This window comes from Nestor notabilis, unplaced genomic scaffold, assembly GCF_000696875.1.
Source record: "Nestor notabilis isolate BGI_N333 unplaced genomic scaffold, ASM69687v1 scaffold10679, whole genome shotgun sequence".
Lineage (NCBI taxonomy): Eukaryota > Metazoa > Chordata > Aves > Psittaciformes > Psittacidae > Nestor > Nestor notabilis.
Genome location: NW_009942379.1, coordinates 73,369 through 88,448, shown reverse-complemented (window position 1 = coordinate 88,448; position 15,080 = coordinate 73,369). Strand labels below are relative to the sequence as shown.

General features: G+C 36.2%; 1 protein-coding gene across 1 annotated transcript in view; it reads left to right on the top strand.

The window, feature by feature from the left end:
• Positions 1-8,927: 8,927 nt before the first annotated feature.
• The window catches only part of LOC104411045 (TBC1 domain family member 5-like), a gene marked incomplete at its 3' end in the record, with an annotated part of 67,759 nt that continues 61,606 nt past the window's right edge, over positions 8,928-15,080 (top strand). The window contains exon 1 of the mRNA XM_010021373.1: positions 8,928-9,057. Within this exon, the coding sequence (XP_010019675.1) occupies positions 8,958-9,057 (100 nt within the window). The remainder of the gene's footprint in view (positions 9,058-15,080) is intronic.

The window sequence follows — 15,080 nt, the reverse complement described above, 5'->3', positions numbered from 1 at the left end:
GCCTGCCTAGCTTCACTGTGTCTGAAGACTTCAGCAAGACCACTTTTTCCCTTGACAGTTTGACGTGCATGTACAGGAAAGCACAGAACATTTCATGCAGCTGCTCAAAAATTTTAATGGAAAAAATGAGAAAGGAAAGGGATAGGAAAATAAGTTTTTAAAAGGGTGTGTAATGACATGACAAAGGGCAATGGCTTTAAACTGAAAGAGGGTGGATTTTGGTTGTCTCTAAGGAAGAAGTTATTTACTGTGAGGGTGGTGAGACACTGGCACAGGTTGCCCAGAGAAGCTGTGGCTGCTCCATCCCTGGCAGCGTTCAAGGCCAGGTTGGACACAGGGGCTTGGAGTAACCCGGTCTAGGTGGAAGGTGTCTCTGCCCGTGGCAGGTGGTTGGAACCGCATGGTCTTTAAGGTCCCTTCCAACTAGAACTATTCTGTTATTCTGGATTGCAGCAAGTAACACTGTAGTTATTAAAGAAGGATGAGTATTGCAGTATAATTTTCTCCCATTTATAATATTAATAACCTTGGCAGGATTTAGTGCTGAAAGTTCCTGAATGCCAGAAACAAAAGAGGTGTAGCAGAATGTGTTGAGCAGCAGAGTTCACTGCCTTCAAAAGAACCTGCCTTATCATCTTTTTAGTAGCATAGGATACAGTGGTATGTTCCTACTGAAAAAAAAAAAATCTGAGTAAAACATTAGTCATAGCAGTAGTAGTATTTTGGTATAAAGTGCTTCATGCAGTCAATTACCTGCTAAGGTTACCAAGTTTCATATGTAACTTGTGTTTCCAATTCTTAGGAGTTTCCTTTGCTTGAGGTGGCAAGGCTGAAGAGAAGCAATGTGAGCAGGCAGTACATGACATGAATACTGTGCCTTACATACAGTATGTCTTCAGACTGAGCATTTGGGCGTGAGAGGGAGCATTCTTGGGAAGCTTCAGCATATTTTTTACCGGGGTACCTCTATTCTGAAGCTTTTTCTGAGTATGGCTTTTGGACATAGTCAAGTAATCCACCACTCCCATTGGCAGAAGTAAGGGGAAATCCTTGCAATTTGCATTTATTGCACTGCAGTTGACTTAGGTTTCAAATGTCTTTGCTTCCTCTTGCACCCAGTTTTCTTCCACAACCATGATCATTTGAATTCACTCATAAGGATTGGATCGCATAGGGGAACATGGGTTATGGTTCTTCATGTTATGTGGAAACCTTGTTGTAAGATACAAACCAAATTTTGCCTCTGCTCCTTTGAAAGTGCCTGTTAATCTGTCCTTTTTTCCTTAGCAAATGGGGCTTTCACCAACAGTTTTTTGTACCTCAGCACGAGACCATGCTGCTTTAGCATCTGCATATCTAGAGGAGAAAACCAGAAGAGAAATATTTGATGTAAATGCCTCTGTGCGTGCATGAACATCCTAGTGTTTCTGTAAAAATCCTGTCAACCCCTGTAGGAAACTGTTTTCTAAAAATAGTGAAAGAATAAAGGCTGGATCCTGTATTAATTGCTTACTACTTTAAAGCTGTGATATCCTAGAAACTTACTTCATTGAATACACTTTTAGTGTCTAAGCTAGTTACTATCATTTTGGGTAAGGCTGCAGGCTAAGCTGCCATTTTTTCCAGTTCACTGTTTTGATGATTTCTTTCAGTCTTGACATTCTTTGGCCCTTTGAGTTACGTATGTATTACTAAAACATAAAGTGTGTAGCAAAGCAAGGAGCCTGTCTGTTCCTGAAAGTAAAACTCTTACTTAAAACCAGTCAGTTCCATACCCTAAACAGCAGTAAACTACTTTAATCTCTTAACTATCTTTGGAATGACAAAGCTTTGAATTACATTGAATTGCTTTGTAACCAGGTAGATAAAATATATTCTGAAATAAAATAAACAAGGGATTCATTTCATTTAGTGAGTTTCCCATTGTTTGAATCATTTTAATGTGAATAGGGTTTTCACCACGTCTGGGTTACTCTGAGAAGAGGGAGTAGCTTCATAGTTGAATGATGTGAAGACTGGAAATGTTACTGCATTTTTCCTCTCTCCTTCTCTCCCATCTTCCTTTCACTAAAGTAAAATGTTTTTTCTTTTAGTCTTATGTCATAGGTTATAGTTTCTAGGCTTTTAATAGGTCTTGTTGCACTTCTTTGGACTGCAGCAGCTGGTTCTTTGTCTTGCCATGCTATCCATCTAAAGATGGATACACTAATGCAGCTCAGGCCTTCGCAGCATCAGATGATGGCAGATTTACACATTTCATTGTTATCAACTTGTTTTGGCTGTGAGGAACCTTTCTCCACTTGAGTCTTCAGTTGAAGGGAAGTACGGTAAAAATACAGCAACATAATATTTTCACATCTGCTGCTAAGCAGCTAGATCCTGGGGCTGCTAGGAGTGTTCAGGCAGGAGCTGTGTTTAGCTGTAGACTTTGGATCTTTTCCGGTTTTGCTGGTATTTCTTTGAAATCGATGTTAGGTCAAAGTTGTGTTCTCCTAATGTCCTCATTGTGGAGCTGTCACATAAGCCTGCATTAAAAATAGGTACAGTTTTGTGTTGAGTGTGTGGATTTTGTTTCTTTTTAGGAAATTCAGACTGCAAAACTGAGGCTGGCTTTGCCTATTGGGTTGGATTTTGTGGGGTTTGGGTGGATTTTTTGAGGTTAGACCATACTGAATACATAACTGTAGTACTGGGAATTTAAGATGGTTGATGCTGTTTGTACTTCTGTTGTCACCATTTTCAATGCAGAAGATAGAAATTATTTCACCATAAGTGTCAAACCTCACTTTTCATAGCATTAGACCTTGGCAAACATTGCTAACAAGGGTAGTTGGGACCCGTGGGTATAGAATTTAGGGGTCAACATTATATAAGGATTTTGATTCTCTTTGCTTTATGCAAGTTTTTCTTCCTTAGTCAAATTACTATTCATTACAGAATCATGTAACCTCATGAAAACTGTAAGCCAGCAACTGTGTGAACTTGTAACAAATATGTGGAAGATTTCCTGTCTTCCAAATTAACAGAATATGAAGTATATGAAGTGTATATTTATGATAGTTTTGAGTTTGGTTGTTTGGTTTTGTGGGGTTTTTTTAATGTTTTGGGTTTTTTTTTACCTTGGGTTGTTTGTTTTTTTTTTTTAACTTCTAGCATAAAAAAAAGTTTTTAGCTATCACGTGAATTACCAAGAGAATACATTGTCATGGTCCCAGGCTATCTGTGTTGTTTCTTATCCCTGACATTTTAATTCAGTACTAAATTTATACTTTGCATGTTTAAATACTGGTAAGACATGAAAGTTGTAGGGTTAAAACTGTAGACTGTGCTTTAAAGCTCCTATGATAATTGTTCTTAGGTATGTATTCCTTTACTGTGGCTCTTGAGACAACTATTTAATAGACAACATTTGAATAATACAAATGTGCGGTTGGTAAAAATGGATTAGGGTTTCAGGGTGGTACCAATGGGTGATATTTAATATTGAATGACATGTATTAAGACAAATGCTTTTATATATAATTTATTTGGCATTGTAAATGCATTTATCTTGTGAGATACAGACCCCCTGTTGCCACATGAAGTATTCTGGAAAGGTTTGGAGTAAATAAATAATAAAACCACTTTGATATACAATCTAACAATATTAAATATTAAGACTTTCACATGATTGATTTTAATACTTAATTAAGTCCAATGTAACTCTGTTTTTGTATTAAAGATCAGGGAGACATAAGTTAAAATGCAGGAAATGTTATTAAATGAGACAAAATTAATTGCATTTCATGATCATCAGACTCTCTGGCTGTTAACCTGTCCATCAGTGGCATGATCTTGTTTGTTTTCTTCTGGACCCCAGCTGATGTTAATGTTACTGTGTCAGTCCATTTTTGTGTTTGCATCATTCTATTTTAATGATACATAATCTGATACATTTTATAAAAGAAAACAGACTTGCTTTATGCTATCCAAAGTTTGTCAAATTGTGCACTCCTGAGTTAGTAAGTGCTCCTCCTAAGACCTGTTTCTTCAGTGAGCAGTGGCAACCTGTGGAAGTGGCCAAATAGAGATGCTAGCTAGTTTTAAACTGGGAGTTGGAGAGGGAGTCTTTGGTTTTGGTGGGAGTTTGTTGGGTTGTTGTTATTTTTGGAGCACCTGAACTAGTATCTTCTGTATTTAAATGGAGGTGGTGGTAGTAAAGAGCTCAAGTGAAGAGCTCAGTGCTATGAGGTTGGTGTTCTCTGTGACCTGAGTAAGAATCACTCATGGAGCAAAGAATAAAGCAGTGAATATTACAGATTGCGACCACATTTTAAAAAATGCCTATTAAAATTATCCAGCTTGAAACATACCAAATGGTCCTCATGTTCCAAAAGTCATGCTCGAGACTGTTTCCTGCTCACGCTCTATTCAGAGAAAGCATGACTTTTTTTCTTTCTTTTTATTTTTCTTTTCTTTCCCACTTTAGGAGGAGTATTTTAAGGTCCAGGAGAATTTGGCCAATGAAAGAAAACCCAGGGTCTGGAACTGTTTCTAGATTATTTGCAAGTCATCTATACTTCATTGCTTTAAATAAGCACGATGTATGTTTATTCTCCTAATACTCAATTCCTTATCTACTTTAAAATGTTTTCACATTCTGGAGAGTCCTCATTTTTGTATGCTAACATGCTTGATTACTTCATAAGCTGCAAATGAGGGGCAGAGTTGTGAACCCTTATAACATGATGCTGTCAAACTTAACAAAACATTCATAAGACCATTACCACATCAGACATTTGCTTTTAGTCAGGTCGTTTTAATCAATTTGACTTCACAGGGCAGCTAATTTATCACTTAGCTAAACAAGTATTTCCTCTACTTGTCATCAATTTAAGTAATTAAAATGGTAAACTTTGCTATATGGCATGAAATAAAGGCCCAAAGATAATTTTGAGAAGGTGGATGATACAGTCTAATAGAATGAATGCAAAGTATTATTTAAATACTTTGGTAGCTTCAGTAGTTTTCAGAAATGTCATATTCTGGTAGCTTTGCTGGTATGGATATAAACTGATTTTTATTTTTAGCGTATCCAAAATTAAACAACGTTGTTCAGCTTCTTCGTCAAAAGTTAGTGGGTTCTTGTTTTCCTTTCTTTAAGCATAAAATGTTTTGGTATTGTACTTGATTGTCTGGGGGTGAGGGATTATCGGACAGCGAGTGTGGGACAAGTGCTGCAATTTGTGCAGGTTTTCTGCCCTGGTCCTAAATACCTCCTCAAACCTGCAGTTCCTCTCCTTTCATTTTACCACTGGGGTATGGGAAGAGAGGGGAAATGGATGTTGTAGAAGCTCAGAATTGCCTAATTCTTTTTCGTCTTCTCAGTTATACCTTCATGAGACTGATTATATTTTTTAGTTTTGCCCGAACAGTATGAATACTCTTCACATCTTAAACATAGTCCACAAGCCTGTCCTTCAATGGTTTTTTGGTGTCTGCATTGAGAACCTGGGCTGACGGATCACAGACGAATGATAAGATGCTTTCACTGGAAAGCAGATTGGATTCACACCACATGCGTTGGTCAGTGAGGAGCACACCTGAATGCTGTCCTTGGTGGTGTGTGAGGGCTCTCCCTGTTTGCCGACCTAAGGAGAGCAGCCAGACACGGAGTTTATATGCCTGTCTTTTCCTTGGACTCATGGGTAGATTAGTGTCCCTTTTCATTCCCCTAACTACATAAATATTTCATACACAGCCTTAATTACTTTTTCATATATATTAAAGAATGGTTGAACTCCTAGTGCTGGGAAGGGTGCCTGGTCTTTGGAGTTTTCAGCCCTTCATCTCTGGAGGGAAAAAAAGAAGCAGGACTAGATAAAAGAATCACTGTTAGCTCTGACTGAGATGTTAGGGTGTAACTAGATAGCCAGGATCATCAAGTGTTGTAATCTAATAATTGAATTCTAGATTTTTATAACATTTTTATTGTTTTGTATTGAGAATGTTTTTAAATTGCATCTTATTTAATATGAACAATGTGTTATAGGCCATTACAGATCAACCACAAACCTGTAAAGAATTAATCTGTCTCAGAGTAAGATCCCAAGTGTAATCATAATTGTTTAATAGTTCTCTTTTTTCTTTGTTCAAAGAGCTGAAAAGAACTTAAGTATAAAACTGCAGAGAAAATTGCTTGGACTAAGGAGTGACAAGACTAATAGGTAGTGATTTTTTTTAAACACTAATCAAATGTATCTGTAAACAAACACAAGTAACTGATTAAATCACTCTGTAAGTATCAAAAGTAAATCTATTCAGCCGTTTAAAACTGCTCTGTCTGTAAAGTAAATTATGACTATTATATGTTGTAAAGGCATGGCATTTGGGGACTATTTAAAAAAAGAAAAGGTGGATACAGAACAGAAGAATACAGAAAAACAAATTTACTAGAGCTAATTTCATACTGTGTTATGGACATAGGCCAATGTATGTCTGAAGCATATTGTGTCCTAAGTGGTGGCTGCTAAAACTACAAGGGCTGGTAGGGTCATTTTGTGCCTGGTTCTCAATTTGAAAGGCACTTAGGGTTGTCCCTTGGTCAGATCATGTAGCAATGTGTGAAGGGCCATAAATGAAAAGTTAAACTCTAGCAGCACAGTTCAAAATAAACTTGTAATTTTTGTGAAGACAAAATCAACAGGTAAGTAGAGAGATGATTACAATCACAGAACTATAGAATGATTTGGGTTGGAAGGGACCTTAAAAATCATCTAGTTCCAAGCCCCCATCTGGCCTGGAACACTTACAGAGCTTTACAATTATAAATTTACAATTTACATTGTAAGAATTTACAATTATTACAATGACATAGCAAGGGGAACAAGAACAGCAACTAAAATTCCAGCAAAAGAAAACTATAAACACATCTTTCTGCAAAGTTGTTCCTTGTGTTTTGTTTGTTTTGGTTTGGTTTTTTTAAGTAAATTCTTTCAAGTTTCTGATTTATTTATTCAAGGTATGAGGTAGTTCTAAACACTTCTCTATATTATGTAGCTGTACAGCTGCAGGTAAATATTAAAATGTGTTTTAAGTGGATAGCAAATTTCTAAACATTTTTCTTGGAGTTTCCGTTCATGCATTTTTCATTATTATGGTTTAGAAATTACATAGGAAACACATGATGTGTACTTGTGTTCATAATATGTTTTGTCGAGCTAGTACGAAGAGTTGTTCAAGGCAGTTCTGTGTTTTAGTGGTGTGTTTTATCATATGATTGCAATAATTTACATAAAGGTGTATCACTGCAAAAGCTGCTAGTCCTACCTTCCCTCAGTTACTAGCTCCTTGCTCGCAAGAGCTTCAGATATTCTCTTCTGTCTAAAAGTAGGGAGAGATGATGGTGTGATCATTTCAGCACCACATTAACACAGGTGACAGGGCAGATGAAGGACAAAACCCTCAGGGGATACAGCTGAGAGAGCATCCTTTTGGAAACAGTCTGGGTGCATTGGTTTGAAGGAAATGCCTAACATTAGCCCAAGTAGGTTTTTTTTTATTATTTAGTGGTTTGGGTTTGGTTTGGGGGGGGTGGTGGAAGGTTTTGGGGTTTTGGTTTTTTACATTTTACATAAATTTGTAGGAAAATGAAGCAGATGAATAATGTATAAAAGCAGAAAGGTCTTAAGAATCCCTGTCCCCCTTCATTTACTGATAGTAAACTGGAGGTATAAAGCATATATGGTCAATGCTGTGCCTTGTAAGAACTGAAGGAAAAGCGTAGTTGAAGTGATTTCCATAGAGATAATATACCAGTCCTGAAAGCGTAGGTGCATACCTCTTTGTATTTGTCTTTGCATATTTATTTTTAAATATAATTTTCTTGGAGTTAGAAAGTTACGGTACTTGTAAACTAAGCAGGTAGAGTAAGTGATATTTAAAACTAAGCAGGCGATTGCAGGTGGCTACTTAGTGTGCTTGGGCGAATCAAATCTATTTGGCTGGCATAGGTCTTTTGTGTTTTATTAACAGCAAGTTAATAAATCGCTGTACAGTGACCAAAATGAAGTCTTGATAAATGTACCCTTGTGCTGTTAATGCACTGGAAAGGTCATTTTTTCTTCTTACTGCTCTGACTATAACACTGTCTGCTTTTCAACCTTTTATTGGCATCCTCTTACTCTTTGCAGCCAATATTAGCTTCCAATACTCCTCAACATGAACTTCTAACATAGTTCTTGTTCACTTACGTGGTAGTGTTGTGAATGCCGTTCAGCAGCTTGTGATGATGAACCCATGTCAACTACTTCCTGGGGTTTCAGTTTTATGCTTTCTCCCCTTTTACCTTTCATTTTTGGAAGAACTTCATTGTAAATACTCACTAGCTAGCTGATTATGTTTCTTCAAATGCTTCCTTAACATCATCTTTCCAGAAAGCTAATACAAATCTTATTAAAACCAAAATCAGCCATCATACCAGTCAGCAATATTCTCCCTTTTTGCCTGTGCTTGTGTCCCTCTGTCTGTTGTCTTACACTTGATATATGATTTCTGAAAAAGTGCTAAAAAGGAAGTTTTTCTAGGATAGTAGGTCCTGTGTCCAGAAGAGGACTACTATCAATTCTTCCTGGAACTGGACTAAGACATGAGTTGGGGAAGCTAGAAAAAGGAAGGAAAGAAGCTCTTTCCCCATTTTACAGTCTGTCAAAACCACTCTTGGACTTTTACTTGCAGTGTGATAGTTGGAGGTACTGTGACAATTCTTTTGGCCTCTGAATAATGAACATTTGAATGGAAACACTATTTATCCTCTGTTAGACAGCTAGTGGTGGTGTTACACCTGGAAAATAAGGAAAGGTTTTAAGCATTTTTCTACTGAGTTGTGTGATTGAAAAATAGCTAAAGAAACACTGAAGTGTTTGTTGGTTTTTTTCCTCCAGATAAATACTCTTCGATTGGAATTTACTACTGCCAATATGTATCATTCTGTGTCTGAAACCAGCCACCCTTTGCAAACAGAGGAACAAGAAATAGGCATTGATCCCTTGCAGAGTTATTTGAACAAGCCAGAGGAAGGTGAGTTTTGTATTTCTGTACCTTTTTTACTTTATACCTAGAAACCTTATATAAATGTGTTATGACAACTGTACCTGTCTTCATTTGTTTAATTCTCTCATGAAGTTGAACAGGGCAACTTAAAGAACATTTCACAGAGTATGTGCAGAACACTGACACTAATGAAAACCACAGAAAAGTCAACTTTCAATTACAGACAGAAACATTAGCCAAATGTTTAATGCGCTGTCATCCTTTTTTAATCATAAACCAAACACTGACTTCAGCATAAGAATACTGAAATGCAGCATGGCTTTATGTTACTTTCTGAAGCATAGGCTCTTACACTGCATACCTTTTAGGGGATTTTTGTGTTCTTTTTTTTAATTCTGCAGTGAAGTTCAGTACGTTATTCTGTGTGAGATCATGAAAATAAAAAGGCCAGTTTTCCTTTTCTTATTATATTTGACTCAGCACCTATATTCTTAATTTTTTAAAGAAGGAAGCTGAGATAGAATGAACAGGCTGAAAAGGTAAAAATTACTGTGTAACCTAAAGTAAATTAATTAAATGCAGTATGTGGAAGACTCTAATGAACAGTGAGAACAAACTGCTTGCATAATGCAATGCATGTCTGTGTTGCTTGTCTTTTCTACTTATTTGTGAGTAGTGACAGTATAGTTGGTTTGAAGAAAGTGATAAGCTTAACGAGAAAGCTCGTCCTTGTCATGAAAACATTCCTCAAGTACTCAGTTATACACAGTGGCACCTTAACTACCTGTAATTTTCCAGTCATTGAACACATGTACCAGGAGGGCAAAATAAAAAATTTATTTTAAATTACAGAGTTGAAACAACTTTGTCACATTTCTTAAGTCCCTCACCCAGATCGACTACTCTGTGTGGGTGTATCTGTCTATAAATCTTCCCTTTACTAGTGCTTACCAAAAAAGCTATGTCAAGTTTTGCTTAGTCAGGTTTATTACTTCAGTTTATAAGAAGCTGACGTTTTGTTTTAAAATACATTGGTAAAACTTCATTGTCCCTTTGAGCTAATTCTTTTTTTTTTCTTTCATTGGTTTATAAAGCCTTTTCAATGTTAGAAAATGAGAATGAACATCTAGGGGAAAGTATTTTAAAACCTGATGATTAAATGAAATAGCTTTTCTAGGTCAGTGTTCCTCTTCTAATATATTTGACATCTTAACGATATGGAGCCATTTTAGTTTGATAAACTAAATGCATTTTTGTACATATTTTTAGAAACTTGAAAATGATCTTTTTGCAATAAGCTAAAATAATACCCGTTTTCCAGAGGAAATGTAGCTTGATTCTAGTCTACCCCAATCAAGAAAAATATAAGCATTTCTTCTGATTTTTTTTCCTTAAAAAAATACTGGTAATTCTCTCAACTCTGTTTTAAGAAAAAACAAGATTTTTTACCCCGTTAGAAAAAAAAAAACTACATTGTAAATTAATTTTATGCTTTATTGTGCCCAGAAGCGATTAGTTACCTTGACTGAAAAGGTTTCTCATTTTTATCCCAACCTTAACATTTCTATGACATACAAAGTTATTAGTATTGAATTGATGTTTAAAAGTGCCATTAATTCATTTACCCCAAATGTTCATTAACAATGTAAATGTATGCTGATGTTCTATGAGACAAGGAAGTGACTAATGACTCTTCGCACTAACAACACTTAAAATGAATAGAAACTTTAGATAGCTAATCTTGAAGTAATCAAGACCCTCATTCAGCTTGGCATCTCTGTATGCTCTAAAACAGCTGTCAACTGTTAAAAATATATACACAACACACACATACGCACATGCGAAGATAAAGATATGTAAATACATGGTTCCCCAAGTCATAAAGGTTACCAACTATGGTACATTTTTTATGTTCTATCTATGTAAATATTTTATATAAAGCATCCATTTCATCTTCATAGGTTTTTTTACTGTGAAACACATACTGCATTTTAATTTGAAACTTTATATATCCAAAATAAGTCTTTGAAGTTTTAATACTTCATCTTAAATCAAGCATATGCTGAGATGCTGTTAGGTCTTTGGGCATCGAAGTATGCAGTTGTTCTTGTCCATGAAGTCTGTCCATCTTTGTCTTCATAAAACTATTTCAAGACAAGGTTTTTCAACTCGACCTCAAGTTTCAGGCATGATAAAGAATCAACTTGGAGAAAATCTGTGTCTAAAGTCTTCTGCATCCTATGTCATAGAAATATAGAGGAGAGGTGGTCCATGAGTTGGAGATGTTCTATGCAATATTGTAGAATATCAGGACATCTGAATTGGTTTTTGAAGCTGTGCTGAATGCTTTAAGCGTTACCTTGGAAGCAAAGTGCTAGAAGTCTTCACTGAGATGAAGCAATAAAAATAAAGCATGTCACTGTAAGGATGCTGAAAATAAATATTTAATCATAAAACTAGTCAGATTTGTTAATCTGTGTGAAGTATTGTATTTTTAGTATATGCAACTGATACCAAAACTTGATGGAGAACCAGGAGATGTCACGTCCAGCTGGAGTTTTGAAATACTCTCACAAGACATTTTCATAAAATGAAAGAAATCTCAGAAACACATGAATTGCTGTTAAGTATAGCTTGTTGGAAAACTGTGTGCGTAGACTACTTCTTGTTCATTTGCCGTCAGCTTGGAAGGATGTATTTGATGGGATTCCAGAATTTTTTTGATTGAGTCTAGGAGTGCTTAGTGCTTTTATTAAAATCTCAATTAAGGTGTAGAGACAATACGTGGTTTATTTGGGACAGGGCTTTTGGCACAGTGGAGGGCAGATGTACAATTCAAAGTAGTATTGAGATTTTGGAGAAGTGGTCTGAGAAGAATAAGACATGGTTCAGTAGGAACAGCTGCGAGGATTAATGTTGCAGATGCTAGGCAGGAGACAATTACCTAGCTGAACAAATAAAAGTAGAGCATTACAGATGAGGTAAGTGTCATTTGAAAAAGGATCTGGGCGTTCATAGCACTCCAAATTTTGTGTAACTGAGGGACTTTGAATCTTGAGTTATGATGAGTCATGAAAATGTGCTTGTTTGCAAGTTTAAAATACTCAGTAATTGACAGTCAGGATCCTTTTTTCTATCCCTTTAACATATTCCAAAAAACCCAGATAAGATAGTATTTCAGTCTTTTTCTGATGGTTGATTTTTCGTTGTGTCTGATTTGTTTTCAAGACAGAAACATGTGCATTCCATATATGCACTCACATATACTTTCTTAAATAGCATTTTTAATAGTTGGCAAGACGTTTGTGGCAGGGATTCTCACTTTTGCAGTCTGATACTTCAAATGGAAGATTTTTAGTTCCTTAAAGAAATTTTAAATTTGGTCTTACCTTTTGGATCTGGTTGTATTTTGATTTACATGTATGTATGTATATGTGCATTGTTATGTTTGCTTTTGACTATAGTAACATGATGGTATATTGCTACATTTTCAGTTCTAAGAATCTTTGTGATATTGTTCATTTTATTTTAACAATATTTTTGAATGATTCCCTCTGAAGTAGGGATCTTTATGAGAGAAACCGATAAATCTTACATATTTTTTGTCTCCAGCAGAGACTTTATAAACCCTGAATATATGAAGAGACATTTCAGAAACTTTGTTCTTCTACCTTCTGCCTGTGTATTGCATCAGAGAGACTATTTTATTTATTTCTGAATGCTTGAGCTTTATACTACATTGAAACAGGATAACAAGGTTAACTGTTTCTAACCTGCCAGAAATTTTCACTCGAAGTTATAGCTTACACCACATTCTGACATAAGTTTTGAAGAGCATAGTAGGTAGTATTCCCATTTCATTGATGTAATGAGAAAGTTGATCCTCTAAGGATGGACTGGAACAATGCATTTAATACTCTTCAATTTAATTTGCTCAATATCACAATTAATACAATTAAGGTCACTTGAAATGAAACTATTAACGAATTGGGTAATTTACTTTAACAATGTCAGTGTGTTCTCACAATTACATTTGCTTTAATTAGTGTACAAGCTATTATTTAATAGCATACTTCACATAGAAAAATGTAATGTGTTCTTTGTTCTTAATAGAAGAAAAGGGGAAACCTTTAATGGGTCTAAGTGTTTTGGATTTGGAGTTTGGGGGGTCATATTTCATGTCTAAAGGCTATAGTTGGTGGTGAGGACAAAGGCTGATGCAGCTGGAAGGACAAAGATAACTACTGCAGTGTGTGACTGAAATTAATCCAGTTAAGGTAGATCAGTTGCCCACCTCATACTTGCTTACCATTGCAGTGCTCCTGCTTATCAAGGCTGCCTTTAAAAATGTGAGATGGTAAGAGAACATTCGTATTTCTACTTTGACCATATTTTGTGTTTCTCCATTGCTCATCTTTGGGCAATTTTGCTGTTCTGGTGTTAACCTCTTAAGAGGTCAGTAGAAAGTATTACTACGTAGAACTGTACCTTATATGGAGTTTGAGATACCTGGTTTATAAGTGTTATACAGAAAGCATAAAAATCAGAGGGGAGTGAATTAATAAAGTAAATGCCAGCTTCTCTGGACCTGTCATATAATTTCCTCAAATCTTAAGTGCAGTTCACATGGGACTGTTGTGGTCTTGGGTGCATTCTTTCACATTCCTTCCAGGGTTAAGTGAATATTTGTTGTCAGAAAATTGTATTGTCTCCTAATCAGTCAGTAGCTAGTCAGTGTTATGAGTGTACAATCCCTTTAGTCAGGGAAACAATGTGAAAGCAGATTGCCCTGTATGGCATTTATCTGTCTGGTTTTAGAGATCGTTTCTGTGATTACGTTTAAAAGGAACAACCACAGAGGTCCAGACCTCTCTGTGTGAGAAGTACATCCTTAGCTAAAAGCAATCAAGAATGGAAATATAGTGAGTTCTTGAAGCCTTACTACTTTCTTAGCGAATATTTTTTTGATCATGTATTGTATGGTGTCTTGTGTGTCCTGTAATGTGTGTTCTTTCATCTTCTCTCCAGGGAGGGACACACACATGAAGTATATCATTGTGTTTTTAAGAGTCCTTTTAAATATTCACGCTACCTTGTGTTTTCATTAAAAAGACGAGATTGGAACAGAGACTCTCTTTGCATTCATTATATTGGAGCAGAAGATGTTGAGGGTTGTGATTGTTCTTAACACCTTTGAGATATCATACTATGGTTTGCACAGGTCCTGAGAATGGCCTACATCCTTCATTGGCTAGCTTTACCCTTCAGGCAGAATGCTTCAGCGTGCCCGACCAGCACAGTTGTTGCTAGTGGTCCTTGTTCAGAACCCTTGTGCTCCTCGTGGCCTTGGCTTTTCCGTTAAAGGCACAGGTATGCTAGAGCAGAAAGAGCCGTCTTCAGTCTGGTTCTCTCCGTATAGGATGAATAAAAGCAAAAATGGTTTTAACATATTCAAACACCATATGCTTAACATAACAAGCTGTTTAATATTCATTTATTAATAATAACTACTGTTTAGCTTGCTTTTAATTGAGCAGCAACAGGTTTGTAGTGACAAAGACTATTGGAGCAACACAGTGTCTTGAGCTAACTCAGCCTGTCACTAGCAGCTTCCCTACAACTCTTCATTTTCTCTTCTCTTTTCTGTATTAGAAATGCATTGTTATTAAGACATCGGTTCAAAGAGAAGCTATGTGTGTTTAAAAATACATTTATTTAATATAAAGTTAGCTGAAAATAGCCAGCATGCAGTACATTTTTTCCTTTAAAGATTGTATTTGTATGTGTTGACACGCTCTCAGAAATTTGCCAGTTGTGCACCCTTTGGTTTCAGTGCTTGCTGCAAGTTTGTATTTAGGAACTGCAGAGGTATTTTAAATCAGCTGTGGGAGTGAATGCGAGTAACTGACACAGTATTGTGGGTTACTGGCTTACAGAGTTGGATTTTCCTCTCTAGAACTGGTAGCTCCAAAGTTGTTTTGGTGGCTTCATGTTAAGAAGATGGACATTACATTAATATTAGTTTGGATGTTGTTTTGTGGCATAGGTAA